Source organism: Aspergillus eucalypticola (genome assembly GCF_003184535.1).
Source record: "Aspergillus eucalypticola CBS 122712 chromosome Unknown BO83scaffold_45, whole genome shotgun sequence".
In the NCBI taxonomy this organism is placed as follows: Eukaryota; Fungi; Ascomycota; class Eurotiomycetes; order Eurotiales; family Aspergillaceae; genus Aspergillus; species Aspergillus eucalypticola.
Window position 1 is genome coordinate 48,328 of NW_020290319.1, and position 20,899 is coordinate 69,226.

A 20,899-nucleotide genomic window follows, 5' to 3' on the forward strand; every position below is an offset into this window, starting at 1 on the left:
GGGTGTATCAAACAGAGTAATTAAGACACTATGTATGATTTTCCATTAAGACTGACACTGGTTGTGCAAGCACATCAGAAGCTTCGGTTCCTTATAGTATGTGTTCATCACTGTTAACCTGGATCCGGTCATGTCAGGAGTCACAGAAGACTGACGTAAAGGATAGCTCATCGTCGAGACGTGGAGGTGACAGTGACAGTCATTGGTCCCTACCGGTTGACAGTTAGGAGAAGGCATTGATCGATAAGCAATAAGAACCCGTAATCCCCCTCCATTGCGGAACTTTTGTGTACCCCTGAGCAGTATTATGTGTTCACTGGCCGTGAAGGACAAGAATTCATTGGTACTTCTGAAATGACTGGAAATAGCGATGAAGTCAGGATGGCAAAGGTACGCTTAAATGACGTCATTTAATATATCCGGTAAGCCCGTATATTGAGTAGTTATCAATCCATTCAATCAATTGTTAGTGCTTGGGGAATACGGTCAAATGCAGCAAAATATCTTGTTACCGATATCCATCGACAAAAGAATACCTATCAGGCATTTGATAAGAGGAGCACACATGCAAGTAGGTACTTTGGTCGGTATGGATGCAACGATCTTCCCGCGCCGAGGTAGAATGATTAGTATTCGGGTCAAGCTTCGTAGCACCTAGGCACCGATTCAGCAACAACGACTGAGGGTCCATGGATACAAGACCCTCCCAATAGAGTTTCTCCAGGGCCGCATATGAAGAGAAAGTATTGGCGACGGAGCTTCGGAGACAAGCGGGGTTTGGGTCGGCACTTGGCACGGAGCGGAAGTCTTCCGGTCGCCGACGAGGATGATTGATAACAATAATAATAATCAGTCCCCCTATAGCAAATCGCATGATTTTTACCTCAACAAGACAGAAAAGTAACTGGTTGGTCAGTTAATGAAACTTTGGTTGGGTCAACAAAAAGGCTACCGTCACACAGCCTCAAAAGACCTAACGCATGTATACTGCATGTAGGTTACTAATCTGTCTGCCTACAAGCACTCCAGAAGACCGTCTCATTGGAGCACGTGCACAATGTTAGATGTTTAGATAGAAAACAAAGAGTGATTGCCTACAATATTCTGCACTCTTTGTGAAGTATACGGGCGATCGCCCCAGCCGTCTCGCAAGACTGAGTGTGGGATCACCAAGAATAGTGACAATTTCGGTGCACGGAACGTGGTAACCCCGCTTCAACTCACAGGGTGGATTGATGATCAGGAAGAGCAAACCGTCGAATTAAGTGGATGAGACGAGAACAGACTAGGACCACGGAAACGGATGTTTGTCGACCGCTGCGGAGCCCTCGGAAGCTATACGAAGTCCCCTGGTCGTTAGGCGTTACTCCGTAGTACTAAGGATAAAGTGATTTATGCGGGTTTTATGCATCTGGACTTCTCCTGCCTTGGAAATCATCCCGTGGTCGAGACGGGAAGAGTTGCAAATCATGCGCCAGCTCTGTACTACGTAGTTAAAGCTAACACTAAGATCGGGAACCTGCCGTGATGCTTCTTGTACGGCTGAGTTAGTTTTTAATAGTAGTGATACGGGAGTGGCTTCGGAATCTTGGGTTTCTAGGAGAGATACGAACGCTGATCGGATAATTGAGGCGCTCGATAAACATACAGGGGAAAACTGTCACGATGTCATCGCACGTCCTGGAGGCGTTTCGGGTTTTCACCCGACAAGGGTCATGAAGAGTTGAAGAGAGCGAGGACAGTTACCGTGGAATCAAGGGGAGAGCAGGGGGGTTCCCACAAAGAAAGCAGGACCAGAAACGAAGTAATTAATATTTAGTCTAGATTCCGCTCACTGGGATCGCCAAGCAAGAAAGTGGACTGGCTGAGAACAAGGCTAGAAGCCTCGACCCTGTAGGGCCAGTATTAACATCGTATCGTATTCAGGATCGAGTACGTACAGGCTCTACTAGGCTTCGTCGGGAGGGGAGTACATGCATATATTCAACGTAACCTGAGCAATTCACAGAGAGACAACATAGACTGAATGAATTGATACCTCAGCATTTTCATCTCCTTCGTCGTCCATTTGTCGGCAAACTTTCTCGTGCCGTCTTTTGTGCAGCGTGCTTTCCTGCCCATCCTGGTCAACATTCCGCTGACTCATGTGACGTCTTTCCGTAAGCTTACTAGCTTGCGAGCATGATGTCCGCCCGGCGTAGGTAGGTAATTACCAAACTGGGAAGTGGATGCGGCTGACATTGGGTTTCCAGCCAATGGAAATAGCTCCAGCTGGTCTAACTGGGAACAATAATCGTGGTAACAATACTAGTCGTGACGAGGATCGTCTGGTCGCGACGGCAAAATCCCTGCAAAGGCTAAGAGACGGATTGATCGAATCTGGTAATTATTCTTACCATTGAACCGTGAAATACTTACTCCGTATTAGCAGGTCACCTTTTTTCTGCTGTCACCGCCAGTACAGAGTTAGGCCCAGCAAGTGGGAGCAAGGACCCATGTTCGTTGATCTTCCTCGACCTTTTGACAAACCTTAACGGGCCTAATTGGGTGACACCGACAAAGCAATTTTCTTTGTGACTTCACCCATACCCTCCTTCTCCCCCCCAATAAGTTACTAATAGGCATTCTAAGAGGGTGAAATTAGCATCCAGGTCCAAAATAGGAGGTCAGATTTAATTGGTATGATTACTGGAACGCGGATGTTTGACCCTTTCTGCCGTCCCCTTCGAGAGTTTCAAACTCCTTCATCCCTCCCCCAAACGGATGGCTTTTGTTTTGTTCGGCATCCGGAAGCTCCGACGATGGCGTTCTCTCTGAGCCAAGTAGTGCTGGTGGTTCCTTGGTTTGCTGGCCCGATCTCCAGCATGTGTTAATCATCACGCACCGAAGAACCGGTGAAACCCACTTTGGAGAGCCATGTCATCCAATCCAGTGAGGAGCGATCCCTTATTTTTTTTTGCTGCCCACTCAGGCTCGGTGGTTCGGACTGGTTACATGCCTGCTGCTTTTTTGGTACTTGACTAGTATTTCTACAGCCAAGCAGGTCAGGCTGGACTGAGACCCTCCCTCTCTCCCTGTAGTACCTACCTAGTACCTACGTACTACTCACTCACTAGGTTACTTACTTTACCTACCTAATTAAATCAAAACTAATCAACTAATGATTATCTACTAATACCCACACCCCCCAAAAAGACGCAAGCAAGTTCCTACTAGTACCATCTGCTACTAGGTTGCACTGCGTAAGGTACATAAGTGCCGCCCCCCACTGCTGCCCATCTCAGAGAGTAATACTTCACGCTACTGCTACTTATTCAAGCTATTAGGCGGGATAATTCAGCCCGCCCTTCCTTTCTACCGGTTTGTTGTTGTCTGGTTGGCTTTGCTAACCTGACGATGCTCTCGGTGTTCTCCAAGCCTTGTCTCTCTGTGCTTCACTCTTTATAGCTTGCCCCGCAGCATTCCAGCTTGGAATCTTGGAGCTGCTTGGTCTTTTGTACTTCATTAGTCTTAATCCTCACCCTTGATTTTCTTTCCCTTTCCATACAGTCGACTTATTCCCACCTCTTCCTCGGTATAGCGCATCTATTTTCTCCACCCCGAGGAGGTCACACCATCATGGGAGTCGGAGCGTTCCTCGAGCCTCTGACGGTCATCGTTCTTCTCTTTGGAGGTACCTGGATCAACCGAACAACAGGATCGTTCCCTGCACGCAGAACCCGCCGCAGATCCAGCATCCCTTCACGTGGCAGCTCTCCTGATGCGACAGAGTCCGGACTGTCCACACCGACCGCAAAGGACGGCCTGCTGTCTCGTCGCCTGTCCTCATCTTCATCGGCACTCCTACAAGATGGCCAGAGTCGGTGGCGCAAGAGGCAACTAGGGATCTTTTCGTCGACCTTGGAGGTCACCTCTCCAAACACCATCGTCTTCCAAGATCGCCTGCTTAGTCGCCTCCTACGCAAGTTCCCTTTCTTAGTCGAATGCTGGTACTGGGCGTTAGTGTACTGGGTATGATTTTCGAACCCTGTGTTCCCTACACTTGCTTTACTCGAGTCCACAGCAACTACTTGCTTTCCAGGTTCTATGTGGCAATAGCTAATGTTATGGCATAGACATACCAACTAGGTCGAGCGTTTACTGCCGTTACGCTGCAAGAAGGCACCGTCGACGTGGCGAGGAAACATGCGCTACAGCTGATACAGGTTGAAGAGGCGCTGGGACTGTTCTTGGAGGTTCCTATCCAGCGGTTCTTCCTCCGGCACACCAGACTCATGATGTGGACAAACTGGATCTACTCCTTTATTCATATCCCGGGAACCATTGCCTTCCTCGTCTGGCTCTACTACTACACGACCACTAGAAACCGATACGATGAGTCGCAGCCTGGCAAGCCTCGTGGATTCATGAGTGGCTCGCCCGCAGGCCCGCGCCTCTATCAAGCTCGTCGTCGAACACTTGCCGTGTGCAATCTGCTTGCGTTCGTGGTGTTTACTTTGTGGCCCTGCATGCCACCTCGACTGTTGAGCGACAAGGACGCGCAGGGTCCTGATGCCGCTCGGGGTCGTAGCTATGGATTTGTGGATACGGTGCATGGCGTCAACGGTGCAGGCAGCGTTTGGACCGAAAACCGCTTCTGCAACCAGTACGGTGAGTATTCATTCCGGGAACCACTTGGGCGAGGAGACCGCTGACCAAAACACGCACAGCCGCCATGCCCTCCTTGCATTTCGGCTACTCTCTGATGATTGGTCTCACGATCATGACCATACCGCTGCCGCCACATCATCGTCGGCGCTCGCGCATCGCGATTGGCCCTGTCGGGCTGCAGGTTCCGTCATGGCGCCGACTCGTCTGCCTGGCCATGGGCTTTGCTTATCCATTTGTCATCCTGGCCGCCATTGTCGCGACTGCCAACCATTTCATTCTGGACGCCGTGGCCGGTGCCACGGTGTGTGCTCTTGGGTGGAAATTCAACGGCATCTTGCTGAACCTGCTTCCCCTGGAAGACTACTTCCTCTGGGCTCTTCGTATCCATAAACCGGTGCCGACCGCGCTGGAAGATTTCGAAGGGGCTGATGGGTGGACTGATGATGAGGGATTGCTTGAACATACTTCCCTTCCTTGGTGAGCGAGTTTTGCGCTGCCTCGAGAGTAGCTTGTCTTCCTACAAATATACCGTGGACTTGCATGATACCCTTCTGGAAATGGCTTCTCACCTCGTTTTTATGAACCTGTCATGACTCTTGATCTGTATTAATTACATTGATGGTACCGCCGGTCGGTCGTTCGGGCCATACTATTCTTTACTGTCCGTGCCTACTCTCCCTCGATCATCCATATGCTCCGAACTCCCCCTACTGTGTATATGGCGACCTGCTTTTGATCAAAGACAATGCATCTTAATCTTTATCTCTACTCAACCTGGATGAATGGTTTTGGGATGACTCTAGTTCTTGTGTAAGTCAAACATCGTACACAAATTAGGATGATTGCTATATAGTAGTAGAACTAGAGACGAATCAAGCAGGAAAGTGGGTTGGGGGTGAATGGCATGAATGAACGTCAGAACAGAATAACACGAAGATACCCTCCAGGTGGCTGGTGAGAAAAGGAAAAGATGGGATCATTTTAAAATTCTGCTTGTAGCACACGACGAGAAGGATTTGCAAGGTATTGATTGTCAGTGTTACTTGCGTGGGACTGACTCGACAAGTGCCGGACGGGGTGTTGTAGATGGGGGAATACTCTACTAGGCTCATTGTCCCGCCCTTCAACGCACGGAGTCAATGGAACGAGCAAGACTCTCGGAATAAGCCTGTAAAATCCAATGCGGAAGTGGGGGGGGATAAAGGTCAGTTGAGTGTTGTACTGGGGATATAGATTTAGGATGGCTGGTGGTTTGGCAGCCAGCGAGGGAACTCTTTCTCCTGGCGTCACCATCCGTCTTTCCCTTTTGTTGCCTTGTTCCCCCGACCAAACAACTACAGACGCATTCTCACCATCACCCCTACTTCCTCCTCACCCGTCGACTCTACCCTCTCCAAGATCCAGTGTCGATTCCGGGTGAGATTTGACTCCGGTATACTTGCTTGTTCACCTAACTATAACTCCTCGTCAGAACCTTGCAGATCCTTGCGACCGCGGGGTTTCTGGTGTTCCTCAACATCCTCAAACTAGTGATCGGATTCGGCGGTGCGCGACTGGATTGTTAGCTTCAGGTGAGTCTGCAATTCGAATGTCCTATGCAAAGAAGATACTAAAGCCGTGAACAGGTTGTGTCTCAACACCAAGTACTTGTGTGCACTCTATTTTGAGTCCTATCCATCTCTTGAATTGACCCGTGAACTTCCCTGTCTCGGTGATCCAAGTAGACGAGCAGACTGCGGCTCATCCGTGGGTGTTCATCACTACGATTCTACTGTCGCCAATTTCCGAATAGCCCCTTGGCCTTTTTCTTTCCTGCTATTGAAAGCTCCGTGTTGTTGTTGTGCAGCAGCAGCGACTTCGCGTTTCCGGCTGCTGGAGGATCGTCAATCGCCGGGGAGTTTTCGCGTCACGGCCCATTAGCAGCATCACCATCATCCATCCATTCATCACCACAGGCGTCCCTGTATCGCCGTGTTTTTGAAGGGGACTGGATCGGATTTACCCATCGATTCTACGTTTGGGAGAAACGCCACGATTCTCAGCAACCACCCCCTTCCTATTGGAAGCTCTGTCTTACAGTTGCCACAAGCGCTCCGAGACACGACACAGCGGTCTGCCGTGATAGGATCCCCCTCCTGCCCAGTCGCTAATACAAGGGTTATTGGGGGCAGCTCCAGAAAGCCAGTGTTACTTGTCAAGACCAGTTGTGGTGGTTGACATTGATCAACTTGTCTCTTGTCGTTGAAGCGTTTGCGTCATTTACGGACTGGGCGCAGCGCCGCTTTGCTTTCCCACCCCAAGAAGTGCAACGCGTTGTCGACTTCCCGCCTCCCGGCGTCGCGACCTTCTCCACCACCACCTCTCGCTCGCTCGCTCTCAACTCTCTCTCTCTCTCTTACTCTCCTCCTCCTTCCACCGCATTACCCTCCCCCTCGAACCTTCCCCCCCACCCAAATACCTTCTTCTCATCAGAAGGCTTCGTCTATCCTCTTCTTCGCATCCTCCTTCCATTCCCCCCTCCTGATTAATTTCCGACTCCCGGTTGCGCATCATGGCCGAGGATACCCCTGCTGCCTCGGCGCCCGCCCCCGACGCCGGTGAGTCGTCCGTCGAACGCGCTCCCGCTGATGCCCAGCCCGCTGCTGCTGAGTCTGCGCAAGAGCCTTCCAAGGAGAAGGAAGAGCAGCAGACCAATGGTCCTGAGGACAAGCCATCTGGTAAGCTACCCCAACACCACGCCCTCTCCTCTCGTCGCGGTCTTGCCTAGTGGCGCTCGCTAATATCACCCGCCCCATGCTTAATAGCGACCGAAACTGCCACTGAAGAGGAGAAGAAAGAGCCCGCCCCAGCAGAGGCCGAGGAATCGAGCGCACCCGCCGAGTCTGCCGACGCGAAGAAGTCCGATGAGAGTGCGGCCGCGCCTGCAGAGCCCGAAGCCGCACCAGCATCGGAGGCCAACGGAACACCCGCATCCGCTAAGAAGTCTGGCGCCGCGAAGCGGAAATCGACTGGCACCGTGCCCGAGCACAAGTCTAAGCTGAGCAGAAAGAAGTCCCAGATTCGTACCACACATTTGAACGCACAGCCCGGCGAGTACTACCTGGCGCGTCTCAGGAGCTTTCCCCCATGGCCTTCCATCATCTGCGACGAGGAAATGCTCCCTCAGACTCTATTGAACACGCGTCCCGTGACGGCTCAGCGCCCCGACGGAACCTACAGGGAGGACTACGCCGATGGCGGCAAACGCGCTCACGAGCGGACCTTCCCCGTTATGTTCTTTGAGACAAACGAATTGTGAGTAACACTACATTGAGCTTGGATGAAGCTTGCGACATCGAGTTGGCTAACGAAGACCATAGCGCGTGGATCCCCAACACCGATCTGACCCCTATCGATGCTGCTGGCTGCAAGGAGGTGTCAGAGAAGGGCAAGTCAAAAACTCTCTTGGCTGCGTATGCTGTGGGTGCCGAGGGTCATGACCTTCAGCACTTCAAGGACCTGCTGGCAGACCACCAGCGTGCCCTGGAGCAGGAGATCGAAGAAAAGGAGGCCCAGGCAGCTGCCAAGGCCGCCGCCAAGGCAGAGCGAGAGGCTAAGAAGAACAAGCGCAAGAGCATGGACGTGGTCGATGACGAAGATGTCGACATGGACGATGCTGATGAGGAGACGAAGAAGCCCAAGAGCACCAAGAAGCGCAAGAAGGACAATGACTCTGAGGCCCAGAGCGATGAGAAGGTAGGAGAGAGCCGTCGTGCTGAATTCGGGTGACACTGTGGAGCTGACTCTTTTTTTTCCCGTCTAGCCTGCGAAGACCCCTAAAACCACCACGAAATTGAAGTTGACTACCCCCAAGACTCCCGCCACCGAATCTGGAAAGAAGGCCCCTGCTTCCAAGGGCAAGCAGACCGCAAGCAGCAAGAAGGCCGCTAAGGCTGCTGCTAGTGATGATGGAGAGGAGTCTCGCGCGGAATCCAAGGAGCCCGAGAAGAAGTTGACTCAGGAGGAAGCCAAGGACAAGAAGGAGAAAGAGAGTATGTGTGGAACCAACCTGGTAGCCCAGGAACGTGTTATGCTAATGATGACTAGTTCTCTTTATCCGTCACAAGCTTCAGAAGGGATTCATTTCTCGTGACCAGCCACCCAAGGAGGAAGAAATGACTCAAATGTCCAACTTCTTCGGCAAACTTGAGAAGCACGCGGACCTTGAAGTCTCCATTATCCGTGCCACGAAGATCAACAAGGTCTTGAAGATGATCGTCAAGCTCAGCTCCATCCCTCGCGACGAGGAATTCCAGTTCCGGGCCCGTGCGATGAGCATTCTGTCCAAGTGGAAGAACTTGCTGGATGCGGATGCCACCGGACCCTCGGATGATAAGGAGAAGGGAGACAAGCCCAAGGCCAACGGTGTCCACAAGGAGAGCAGCGTTGAGACTCCGGCTAAGGGCGATACCGAGAACGAGAAGGAGGATGATACCAAGGAGAGCAAGGCTGACACTGCGGAGCCGCAAGATGAGCCGATGCCTGATGCCGATGCAGCAGAGAAGCCACAGGCCCCTGAGCCGGCTACGGAGGAGACTGAGAAGGAAGCTCCCAAGACCGAAGAGGCTACGACGGAGAAGGCAGCGGAGGAGAAGTCTAGCGAAGAGAAGCCAACCGAGGGCAAGACGACAGAGGAAAAGGCCGATGCTGAGAAGACAGAGGAGAAGGCTGATAATGAGAAGACGGAAGAGAAGCCAGTGGAGACGGCAGCATAAAGGTGATGCTGATGGAAGTTGTTTGCCGTTGTTACCACCCACATTGATTGTGGCGTTTTGTTTACTTGCCTTAGTTTATGGGCCTCTCTGTGCTGTGACTCCTCTCTGCGTTGTCTTGTTTTTTTTTTCTTACTATCCAATCCAACCAAATCCCCCTTTTTCTTCTTTTTCTTCTTACTCTTGGAATCAAATTCACGAAGCTGGAAAAAGTCAAATACATGCAAGCGTCGTTGAAACCATCCTTATCTTTACCACCCTTATCTTTTATCATGGGAAAGCTTTCACCATCATCTCTTTTGCCACTACAGAGTACCATCTGTACATCCATCATCCATGTCCATCTTCTTAATTGATAGTGGAGTGGAGTAACGAGATGCATATTCCCCCCTCTCCGGATCTCAAAATGATCAACACCAACACCCAGTATGCCCGATTCCACGAGTAGGGATTGATTGATTGATTGATTGATTGATTGACAAGGAAGAAGAAAAGACTCTTACTTTACTCTTTCCCTTCATTTTACCTCTAACCCACTCACCCACCCAACCAAAACTTTCCCGCCCTGCTCTGCTTTATTTCAATCCTGGGAAAAAGGGAGGATATATCATCAATGCTTAATTACCAGGTTCTACTGCTGCTGCTGCTGCTGCTGCTGCTGCTGTTGTTGTTATTATTTCTTGTTTTCAGCTTTGCCGAAAGGTTGAATCGAAATTGTATACTCATCGTGCTGTTCCTGTTTCTTTGTTTTTTTTTTTTTTTCCTTGCTTTTTTCCCCGGTTGTGCCGTATGTGGTGGATGCGAGTTGAGTAGTTATTTTTATCAATTTATCTATCTAAGGGCTTATATCATGTCATCTTCTAGTACTCAGTATATTTACTACCCTCTTTTTTAAGTTCTTAGTAAAAGTATCTGGTATGAAGTTTCACTTGTCAAGTCTATCAATGATAATAAAGTTCTATCTTGCTTTCATCCGTCTCTACCTGTTTTTTACCAATATAAATGCTGCCCTGACCAAAACCAATAAGGAAAAGAAAAAGTATAGTACCTGATGACCGCCGGAGAAAGAAATGGGAAAGGAAAGGTACAACAGTGTGTCCCTGTATATATATGTGAATGACGTAATCCAAGCAGGAAGTATAGGTATAGAAGAGGTGTAGGTATAGGTATCGGCATGAAAATGCATGCATGTGCATGTGCATGTGTATGGAAGTCGTTCATGAAACAAAAGTCCAGTAGAAGAAAAGAAAAGAAATATTATACTGGAGGCGGAGAAGCCTCGCTTTGGCAGAAACACCTCTCATCATCCTGAGTATCCCTCGTCCACGGCAACTACTGCCACCACACTGATATCGTCGACTTTCCCGCCGCGATACCAGTCACCGGGGTAGTAGCGCTGGGCTTCCTTGGCGAAGGGTCCATCACGACGCATGTCCATGCTGGCCAGTTTAGCCTCGCCGGCGATCGTGGCGGCGATGAGCGACTGAAGGGTGTAGGTCTGCTGGCGCGTGCTGGGGGAGGATGATTTCGGAGAGTCGGGGTCGGAGGAGGGTGAGGAAGATGGCGTAGGAAGAAGGGAGGGCAGGCCCTCTGGGCTGGTTAGTTGTTTGAGATCCTCCGAGGGACGGATGCCAGCATCGGGATCGGCGGTCCAGGCGCCCGTGAGAACCATGCGACTCGTGACAAGCTTGAGCATGTCTTGATTGTTGAGGTTGTCGAAAACACCGTCAGTAGCTAGGATGAGGACATCTCCGTGTTGCATGTGGAGGTTGGTGACGGCCGCGTCGCGCGGGAAGTCCTCGAGAAAGGCGCCGCCAAAGATGGACGCCTGAGCGCGCATGCGCGGTGGAATGATGCTGAGTTGGTAGGGGGTATTGAAGCCGTGGGTTTGCGGGACGGTGTAATGGTGGACGGCGGCAAGGCGAAGGAGAACCGAGCCCGAGTCGCCCAGATTGGCCAGCTCAATTCGTCCGTCTGGATATGCCACGCCGACTGACGCGGTGCTGCCTCCGGCTCGGATCGTCTCATCTGCTACGACCTGGTCGTATCCGGTCTGGAGAAGGTTCTTTGGCCGTAATTCTTCGACGGGCGACTCCCAGGATATGGCCGACTGAGCCATATAGCCACATAGCGCATGCGAGAAGTCTGCTGGATCGACGCGCGACTCAGCCCAGCCGCCCACGCCATCGGCGACTCCAAATGCTACTGCGCCAGAGTCCTTTCGGCCGACTCTGCTCACGAAGAACGCATCCTCGCCACTATCAGGCCTCCTCTTTCGCCGGAGCGCCCTGTTCTCTGTGTCTGTTGCGACGCCAATGGCTTCGTGGAGGTCGGGGGTGAAGTTATAGGTGTTTTTGGCCGGATGGAACCGGCGGCCTTTGCCGGAAGAAGACGCGGCGACGCGATATGAGATTCGCGGAGTCGCCGAGTCTAACGGCGACGTGGAATGAAAGGCACGGCGGGAGAATCGCGGGGAACGAGATGTTGAGGCGAGGGAGAAGACGAGGGGGTATCGGAGGCCAGAGGATTTCGGAGCCGAGACAGAGGCCAAGAAGCCGTCCCTAACAACGGCGTGTAGGCTACTGCAGGCTGCACTGCAGGCTCTACCGGAAGACGCCAGTGCGATCATCAGCGAAGGACCGGATCGTCACCTTAAATCCTGTCTGTGCCAGCAGGAACAGGAAGTAGTCGGGATGGAGCAAGGAGACCGGGGGAGCATGCGAAATGGCGAGTCAGACAGTCGCCGGGGATTTGAAAGAGTGGAGAGGTCACGATTAGGGCCAGAAATGGCCGGCTGATCAAATAGAAAAAAAGTCGGGGATTATGTGAGGCCAGGCGAAGGGGAGAGACGAGGCGTTCCAAGCTGGAAATTTCAGGTTGCTGGGCCCGACGGGGACTCCCGACCGCCTGGCGTCATCGACCGCCTCCGCGAGCATCGAGGAATAAGAGGAATTCCGGATAAGCAGACCGGCGAATTGTCGAAGCTGGTCGATGATTAGTTGCTGATTGCTTGCCTAATCGGAGAAAGGAAAGAGAACTCGACGTCACTAGGAAGGCAGAGGGGATGCTGAGAGACATATGGAGGAGAGGAAAGAGCGTAGATACTCCGGGCGCGGAGCAGCTCCAAAGTAAAACCATGGACTTAATTAAACTCACCAATTCAGCACACCGCTGGGTTGGGTAGTAGAGAGTTTGAAAACGTGGTCGTCATCGTGCATGCTAGTGTCACCGTGTAAGGCAAACGGCCAGAACAGAACAGAATAATAAAGAGGAAAGAACAGTCACGAGAGGCGAGGAAGTTGCGATCGAATGGTGGATGCCGCCTTTTTCGGGCTGCCAGAAGAAATCCGAGAAAGGAAGGAAAGCAAAAGTGCCGCTGTTTTGTTGCTTTTCGGCCTCCGCTTGTCTTTCCACTCCTCCATCTTCCCTGACCCCCAAATCCCCCTTCTGTTCCAGCTTCTCTATATTATTGCGCGTCTGGACGGGATCGATTTTGGATAACTGTTTCAATCTCTGATCCCATTCGAATCACCTGTGGCTGTTCGTGTCGGATCTAAACTATCGGAGTATCTGCGCAACCCCCACCCACTGCGCCCATCATGATGCACCCGTCGAGACAGGCGTACGTGGAGGAAGCTGAGGTGAGTAATCCTCTTCATCGTTATCTGTGTCTACTCCTGGCACTTGTGTAGACTAGCGCCGGAGGGTTCGTGTTGACATTGCATATTCTGACGTCGTTTCCAGGACACGGACATGGGCATTGACTTGGCGAACATCCGTAAGTAATGCGCCTCTATCGAGATCCTATGTCGCCATGATATCTACAATGTATCCATTGCTTACTTCCTATCTGCTTAGCCGTCGACCGCAATTATGATCTCCCCTCCGCCGCAGCGGGCATTCCCGCCGAAAGAGCGTCAGCCATCTTGTCACAGTTTGAAAGGAAGCGAAGAGCCGCAGCCATGGCAGTTCCGACGGATGATGGCCGGGTGCGCGCACGACTACGCGAACTGGGCGAACCGATTACATTGTTCGGAGAAGGCCCTGCAGATCGGAGAGACCGACTGCGGGAATTGTTGACCGATCTGGCAGAACGACAAGAAGCCGCGGCGGCAGAGGGCGATGTGGAAATGATGGAGGCCATGGGTGAAGGTGATGAAGAGGAGGCAGAGCAGCAGGAGGAATTCTATACGGAGGGCACCAACGAGCTCTTGCAGGCCCGGAAGGACATTGCACGTTTCTCGTTACCTCGCGCAAAGGCGCGTGTGGCCCGACTGAAGGAGGAATCGACCATACCTCTACGCACACATATCAAGCATCGAAAGGCGATCAAGGAAAAGCTACACAACTTCGATCTGTACGGGTCCCAGATTGCGGGCGACCGCCCCGTCAGTATCTGTCGATTCTCTCCCGACGGGCAAACTATTGCGACCGGTAACTGGGGCGGTGGCATTCGCTTGCTTACAGTGCCTAATCTTGAAGAGAAGCTGTCACTCCAGGCACACAATGATCGAGTCGGTGGGCTTTCATGGTTTCCCGGAGCTACGCTGCCTACGTCGAATGTGTCGGAGTCAACGGTGAATCTAGTGTCGGGAGGAGGTGAAGGAAATGTCCGCCTGTGGTCTCTAGACAAGGATCAGCCCTTGGCGACGCTATCTGGCCACAGCGGCCGTGTCTGCCGGACGGAATTCCACCCATCCGGCCGATATGTTGCCTCTGCTTCTTACGATACCACCTGGCGGCTGTGGGACGTCGAAACTACGGCCGAGCTCTTGTTGCAAGAAGGACATTCCCGTGAGGTGTACACAGTCGCATTCAACAATGACGGCTCGCTCCTGGCGAGTGGTGGATTGGACAGCATCGGCCGGATTTGGGATCTCCGGACTGGCCGCACGGTCATGATTCTGGAGGGGCATATTCGGGAGATCTTTGGAATGGATTGGGGCGTGGATGGTTACCGAGTGCTGTCCGGTTCGGGCGATGGCTGGGTCAAGTGCTGGGACTTGCGTCAAGTTCGGAATAGCGGTGGCATTGGAGCGCATAAGAGCGTGGTGTCCGATCTCCGATGGTACAAGGGCGCGGAGGCAGACTCATTCCTTCCCTCGGCGGAGGGCCGCATGGACGTTGACGGTGCCACACCAACGGATGAAGCTCCGGCGCCTGTGCAGCCCAAGAAGTCAGGCACTTTCTTTGTGAGCAGTGGGTTTGACAAGAACGTGAATATCTTTAGCGCGGATGACTGGTCGTTGGTGAAGACGTTGAGTGGACATGCGGGTAATGTCCTCAGCACCGACATCAGCGCCGATGCCCAGTGGATTGCCAGTTGTGGACACGACCGGACGGTGAAGCTCTGGGGAATTGAATGATGTACATGTACTATAGAACAATCAAGTGATAATGACTGCCCATGAATTGCTCCTTGTGAAGTCCTTCGTAAAAACAGCTGTGAAGATGAGGCAATTCGTCACTGTAGCGTAGCATCCGATTTACGCCCAGACTTGTAAGGAATATACATCGATCATCGGTAATATATCTTCACCACACTGTTCAGTATCATACTTGGCTTTACAACACCTCATCGTCTTGTATTTTTTACTATGTTCATGGAGTAGGACTTATCCCATCGTTTCCTATCTCAAATAGAAAGCGGTGAACATCATACATCATAATCACATGACCCCTCTGCAACCGCCACCCTATTTTGCCAGCAATTGCCACACACCGCCCTAACAAATCCGAGGCAAATCCGACAATCCATCAACAACCGCCATCTCCGAGTCCGAGCATCATCTTTCCAACAACTACCAAAGTCCAACGAAACCAGGACACCTCACAGCAACCCGCACAAAGTACACAATGCTACGAAGCAGCCGTCTTGCATCGCGGCTCGCCCGCACCGGCGTTCTTCAAGCCCGCACACCCGCATCCCCGCACACTTCCTACCTACACCAACAGCATCCATCATCTCTACTATCATCATCATCGCCAACAACACCAACAATCAATACCTTCCGCCTCGCCTCCACAACCACCACCACCACCACCACCGACACCACCAACACCACCCCCGACATAACCAACCACTACACGATCTTCAAACAAACCCTCCCGGCCGGCCCACCCCCGTCCTCCCCCTTCGACATCCCGACCGCCGACCTCCGCCGCGAATTCCTCCGCTGGCAATCCCTCATCCACCCAGACAAATACCCACAAGGTCCCCAAAAGCAACAAGCGGAGGCGCTATCAGCGCGCATCAACGAAGCATACCGCACCCTGCTGGACCCGCTGCAACGGGCGCAGTATCTTCTGCGCGAGATGCACGGGATAGATGTTACGGCGGAGGATGGGGCATCGAAGCATGCGTTGGATGCGGAGACGTTGATGGAGGTGATGGAGGTGCAGGAGACGATTGAGGAGGTGACGGATTCCGGGGAGGATGCTGCGGCTGCGGAGCAGAAGATCAATGAGTTGAAGGTGGAGAATCAGGGGAGGGTGGAGGAGTGTGTGAGGGTTCTTGGGGAGGCGTTTGATAAGGGGGATGTTGAGTTGGCGAGGAGGGAGTGTGTTAAGTTGAGGTTTTGGTATAGTGTGGGTGAGGGGTTGAGGGAGTGGGAGCCGGGGTGTAGGGAGATTAGGTTGGTTCATTAGATGGGATTTGGAGGGATGGTGTGTGTGTGTATGATATTTGGGGTTTTTTTTGGATGTATAGAGATACCATGAATATCTATGTGATACTAGTATAGAGGTTTTGATGATAGAATTACGAGGACGCAATCGATCTTTTCCACTCTTAACCACAGTCTTTACTACTACGTAAAATATGAGTGCATAGATTGCTACTGCTACTATCAATGGGAGAAAGTATATTGCCAAGATGGAATACCACGATGATTGGACATCAATGTAGTCAGTGGTATGCTCTGAGTTGTTAAGCAGCTATAATATAGTAGTTCATCTTACTCGTGGTCGACGACGTGCTGTCAGTGGAGTCTCTAGCTGTCACTTCAGCAAGGGACTAACTAGTTAACTACTACTTACTGATTGTACTTATCTAGTTCAGTTCGTGGTGGATATTTTCCGCGAGGGTCCCACAGTTGTGACCTTTTTATAGAGAATTTTATTTTATTTTCCGTTTTCAATTGAATGAGTCGAAACACGATTATATATATATTTTATTCCGTAGAGTGTAGGAAGTTCCCGGTGTTGCGGATTAGGGCACGGCGCTTCCGCATTCCCAGTATTCAAAAGATTGAACTTTCAACATTTAATCTTTGATTCATCAGCACACTTGGATAATTGATTGAGCCTGCAACTACGAATCTATGAAGCACTTTCAATTAATAAGAAAAGACAAAAATAGTCACTTGACCATGCACTCCAACCACCCCCACCACCGCAATTGAACTTCTACGCCAATGAGCTGACCGCCGTTGGGTCCCTAAGAGGCTGGGATGCGAAAGGCTTCCCATCGGGCAACAAATATGACTGGAACCAGCAATACAACACCCACTCCCGCACATGGGCAAGGATTGGCCTCGTTAGTGGGGAATGCGAACCATCCCAGCCATCCTGTGACTCCTATGGTTGGTTTCATTGCCGCTGGAGAGCAGATTCTGTCTCGTGTGAGATGTTGTTGCGTTGAGAGCGAGCGTCTGGTTGGGCATGAGGATCAACGGGCGAAATCCCTTCACCAATCTATGAAGTCCCCTCTACTGCAGCCCGTGCAGGATACATATGTTACACTCAGGGATAGGGAATGTTGCTACAAGATTCAGCCAGTCCGACGACGCTGATCTGTGGCTAGCGACGCCCATGCATCACCTGGTGGTCGCGATAAGACGAACTGAACGGGCCGTTGGTTGGCATCGCAAAAGCTGGCGGTCAACCCACTCCGAAACCCGTTAGCGATGCACACGTAGCAGACTGCCTTGACCCAGTTAGTCGGCTCCTGCGCCTATAGCTGCTTTGGCGTAGAGACTAGACACCTGGAGGGGAAAATTTCCAGGGCGCATGTATGAGTGGAGAGCTCCGCGGACAGTCAGGAGTGTTGGAGGATCGCATATAATAATCGCATTCTGAGTCCGTCTTTCTGTCGGCCCTTCTTTTGCTTTCAAGTCAATTCTTGTTGTAGTCGCAAGGAACGCAACAGATTTCGCCAATGGAGTCTGATCGGGACTTTAGTAGGTGAGTGCAGACCTTCAATCATGACCAGAATTGGAACTCTAGCCATTGCGATCTCTCGAATGACTCACACCATTTTGTCCGGCTTCTGCGCTTGATTCTTTTCTTTCCTTCTATCTCTGCTTCATGCCAACCACCACAGTGCTGCCACTGACCACGCTCTGGATGGATACAGCATCGTCCATTCACCGCCATTTACTTTTCTGGTCGGCCCCAACCACACCAAGCTTACCATCCAGTCCGGCCTCGCCCGTCATGTCTCCCAGCCACTCGACCATCTCATGAACAGTGGGGAGACCCGCGAGTCAAAGCACCACATCGCTGTCCTGGAAGAGTATGACGTCGAAACTTTCGTCGCCTTCTGCGAGTACGCCTATACCGGCGACTACCGTGTGCCACCCCCGGGGTCGCGCGAAGAGGACCGTGAGGAGCAGGCCGTGAACAATCCCTTTCGCGGTGTTTTCTCCAACGATCCTTCCAGCCCAGCAGCCATTCCTCCGCGGGCCCCGACACCCCCTGGTCGACCGGTAGACCAACCCCATGGGGACGACCACGACAAGTCTCTCGATGATGGGTGGAGTCGTCCGGACGAAGAGCACAGGCCCGCTGTAGTGGAGCACAGTTTTCCGGGCAAGGATGACGACTGGGAGTGTGCCATTGCTGATGATGAGCCTCAAGAACCAGTACCTGCGACAAAAGAGGCAAGCGAGCAGCCTCCTCCAACTCCCGCAGCGGAGCAGAATGATGGCGATGGATGGGACGCCATTGGAGATGATGCATCCAAGGGAAAGAAAGGTAAAAAGAATAAGAAGGACAAGAAAAAGAAGAAGGGAGCCGCCGCAGAGGAAGCCGCGCCCAACCTGACACCTCCATCCACGCCACCTCCCTCGAACTCGAAGCCGGAAGAGGAAGCCGCCAATCCTGCTTCTGAAACCAACGCAGTGTCCGAGGATGTCACCCCAGCTCCTGAGACTGTAGAGATACCTCCTGCTCCGGAGCCAGCTGATACTGCGGCGGCGGCGGCGGCGGCGGCGGCCTCATCGCCCACCGAGAGCTGGGAGCACACTGCGCCCACGCCTCCAGAAGATGGTGCAGACGCCCCCAGCAAAGAGGACAACAAAGACCAGAAGGAAGAGACACAGCAGAAGGAGAGGGAAGAGTCCAAAGAGCACCAGGGAGTCCCGGCCAGACGACAGACGGGTCCAATGATCGACACCTCCTTCGCCAGGCAGCAGTACTCTCGGATGAACGAGAAAGGAACCAGTCTCTGGGACGAGTTCTCAGCCATCGACTACGTCGACCCCCGCTCTTGCTCCGTGACGAGGCCTCCAAGCGTCATGTCTGCTCGGTCCCCGTGTGAGCTGCCATACCTGGTCTTCCATGCCAAGCTGTACGTCTTTGCGACCCGATACCTGATCCCTGCGCTGGCCCAGCTCTGTCTCCGCAAGCTCCATCGCGACCTGCTGTACCTGGGATTCGCGGAATCGAGCATCGAGAGTGAGGACGAGGAGCAGCATAGCCTCAACACCACCAAGGCCAGAAAGGTTCTTGATCTCCTGCACTACACGTACACCAAGACTACTCGTCTGGAGCCGATCACCCCCACGTCCGCTACACAGCTGCGGGATAACGAGCTACGGAAGCTGGTCGTGCACTTTGCTGCCTGCAAGGTGCGTGATTTGGCGGCCTACTCTCCACCAGTAGAGAGTGATCTTGTATCTCCGTCGAGCAAGCCATTGAAGCCTTCAGCGCGGGGCTTCCGTGCCTTGCTGGACACCACCACCGAGCTTGCTTCGGACCTGGTGTATCGGATGATGATGTGAATGCGCCCTTGCACTGCGTCTGATCTCTCCACTCGTTTCTTCTTCTCTTTCTTTCGATACGATTCTTTCAAGAAAAACTCCAATCCATCCTTCCTACATGTATATCCAGATACGCACGACCACAGAACCAACAACGCACGACAGATGGCATGAGATGCATGACCTGGCGTACGGGATGACAGATAAGTGTATGGAGTCTGTTTCAAAGTTTATGCGCTCATCGTTCCCACTGCCAACAACGAATTTCCTTTTGTGTATATGATGTTGAATGATTATTTGCTATGAATTACCCTGGCTCCATCGTGGATGCGTAATAACAAGCACAGCCAAGTTTGCGTCGCAATGAGGTATCCTGTTAGCGTATTGTATTGTCTTGGGACAGGTTGCATGTGCATGTTTAGCGTTTCTGCATGTTGATCCAAGCCGCGCGAAGCGAGTTCCAGATTCTTCGCCTGCCTAAGATTTGACCTGTGTCTTGCAGCGGGCAGCATTCGTCTTACTTTCTCTCTTGTGTTATCAGGTAGTTGTTCTAATTCTAGCCGTGTCACTGCGGGCCATTGTCCATCTGCAGGGGGTCCAGAAGCCGATCCGGGTTGCCGTGAAGAGCTGGGCGTTGGACATCATCTGCAGCCGATGTCGTCGCCTTAACGGAATCCTAGTAGATAGTGGCCATCAAACTCGCGCTTCATCTCTAGGCACTCTAAGGGGGAAAAATGAGGAAGTGCATCCGCCACTGGCTTGGCATGTTGTAGGCAATCACATTTTCCAGGAATTCCGGAGGACCACGAAGTAGGCGAGGAGATAAGGGAGTCAAGTCACAGAATGGAATGACGACTCGAGGATTAGGCGACAAGAAGGGGATCGCCAGCGGACAAGAACGCCGAGATAATTTCGTCAACGATCTATCGAGTCTCAAGTATCTCGATAGATGGCTGAGCCATGCTTGGCGGCGATCCGGCCAAGAGCATCCAAGAGACGGAAGGGAAGGATCGGGATTGACTTTGTGAAGGAGTAAGAAGAAGATCAGTTCTATCTCTGAACTGTATAAACTATCTGGACTATCTACTATGTGGTCTATCTGGTCAAACGTTCCGGAGGAACCTCGTGCCAAGGGATGCCCAGCCAGGATTCCCTCTGAGGCCTTTCCGTCTTCCTCCGCTCCTTCCCCCCAAATTTCACTTTCCCACAAACACAAACAACTTCTTCATTTTCCATCCTCTCCTTCCCAATTGTCTGTCTGAAATCCCCCCACCCCCATCCAGTTGGTTGAATGGGTTCAGTTTTTGCCCTCACCGGTGACCTCAATTTATGCGTATATGGGCCTGTTTTTTTACATTGTTGCCATCCATGGGTCACCCGCATGGATCAGGGCCCACTTCCGATCCCCCCTCTCCATTACATTCTTTGGGTTGCGGTCGACTTTAGTTCTCTGACTGTCCACTCCCGAACCTCCCAAGAAATCTCCCGCAGTCTTAGTAGTATTGGCAAAAACCT

The 20,899-nt window shown here is 52.1% G+C and overlaps 6 protein-coding genes across 6 annotated transcripts; 5 read left to right on the forward strand and 1 right to left on the reverse strand.

The window, feature by feature from the left end:
• Positions 1 to 1,138: 1,138 nt before the first annotated feature.
• On the forward strand, positions 1,139 to 2,293 carry BO83DRAFT_412582 (uncharacterized protein; the record flags this gene model as incomplete). Its single annotated transcript, XM_025534415.1, has 6 exons — positions 1,139 to 1,344; positions 1,511 to 1,695; positions 1,722 to 1,772; positions 1,853 to 1,893; positions 2,044 to 2,146; positions 2,226 to 2,293. The coding sequence occupies exons 1-6, from the start codon at positions 1,304 to 1,306 to the stop codon at positions 2,291 to 2,293; spliced, it is 489 nt and encodes a 162-aa protein (XP_025382311.1). The 5' UTR covers positions 1,139 to 1,303.
• Positions 2,294 to 3,169: 876 nt separating this feature from the next.
• On the forward strand, positions 3,170 to 5,131 carry BO83DRAFT_442045 (phosphatase PAP2 family protein; the record flags this gene model as incomplete). The annotated part of the gene is made up of 3 exons (XM_025536375.1): positions 3,170 to 4,011; positions 4,116 to 4,650; positions 4,710 to 5,131. The coding sequence occupies exons 1-3, from the start codon at positions 3,619 to 3,621 to the stop codon at positions 5,129 to 5,131; spliced, it is 1,350 nt and encodes a 449-aa protein (XP_025382312.1). The 5' UTR covers positions 3,170 to 3,618.
• A 2,070-nt stretch (positions 5,132 to 7,201) lies between these two features.
• On the forward strand, positions 7,202 to 9,404 carry BO83DRAFT_403866 (PWWP domain protein; the record flags this gene model as incomplete). The annotated part of the gene is made up of 5 exons (XM_025533657.1): positions 7,202 to 7,367; positions 7,455 to 7,944; positions 8,010 to 8,385; positions 8,453 to 8,681; positions 8,737 to 9,404. The coding sequence occupies 5 exons, from the start codon at positions 7,202 to 7,204 to the stop codon at positions 9,402 to 9,404; spliced, it is 1,929 nt and encodes a 642-aa protein (XP_025382313.1).
• Positions 9,405 to 10,578: 1,174 nt separating this feature from the next.
• Positions 10,579 to 12,287, reverse strand: ppmA (type 2C protein phosphatase PTC7). Its single transcript, XM_025526540.1, has one exon. It carries the CDS (start codon positions 12,028 to 12,030, stop codon positions 10,705 to 10,707), a length of 1,326 nt encoding a protein of 441 aa, XP_025382314.1. The 5' UTR covers positions 12,031 to 12,287; the 3' UTR covers positions 10,579 to 10,704.
• Positions 12,288 to 12,823: 536 nt separating this feature from the next.
• Positions 12,824 to 14,790, forward strand: BO83DRAFT_372633 (putative pre-mRNA splicing factor). The gene is made up of 3 exons (XM_025529989.1): positions 12,824 to 13,042; positions 13,146 to 13,179; positions 13,260 to 14,790. The coding sequence occupies exons 1-3, from the start codon at positions 13,001 to 13,003 to the stop codon at positions 14,765 to 14,767; spliced, it is 1,584 nt and encodes a 527-aa protein (XP_025382315.1). The 5' UTR covers positions 12,824 to 13,000; the 3' UTR covers positions 14,768 to 14,790.
• A 467-nt stretch (positions 14,791 to 15,257) lies between these two features.
• On the forward strand, positions 15,258 to 19,405 carry BO83DRAFT_432457 (uncharacterized protein; the record flags this gene model as incomplete). The annotated part of the gene is made up of 2 exons (XM_025535623.1): positions 15,258 to 16,036; positions 17,725 to 19,405. The coding sequence occupies 2 exons, from the start codon at positions 15,258 to 15,260 to the stop codon at positions 19,403 to 19,405; spliced, it is 2,460 nt and encodes an 819-aa protein (XP_025382316.1).
• Between the last annotated feature and the right edge of the window lie 1,494 nt (positions 19,406 to 20,899).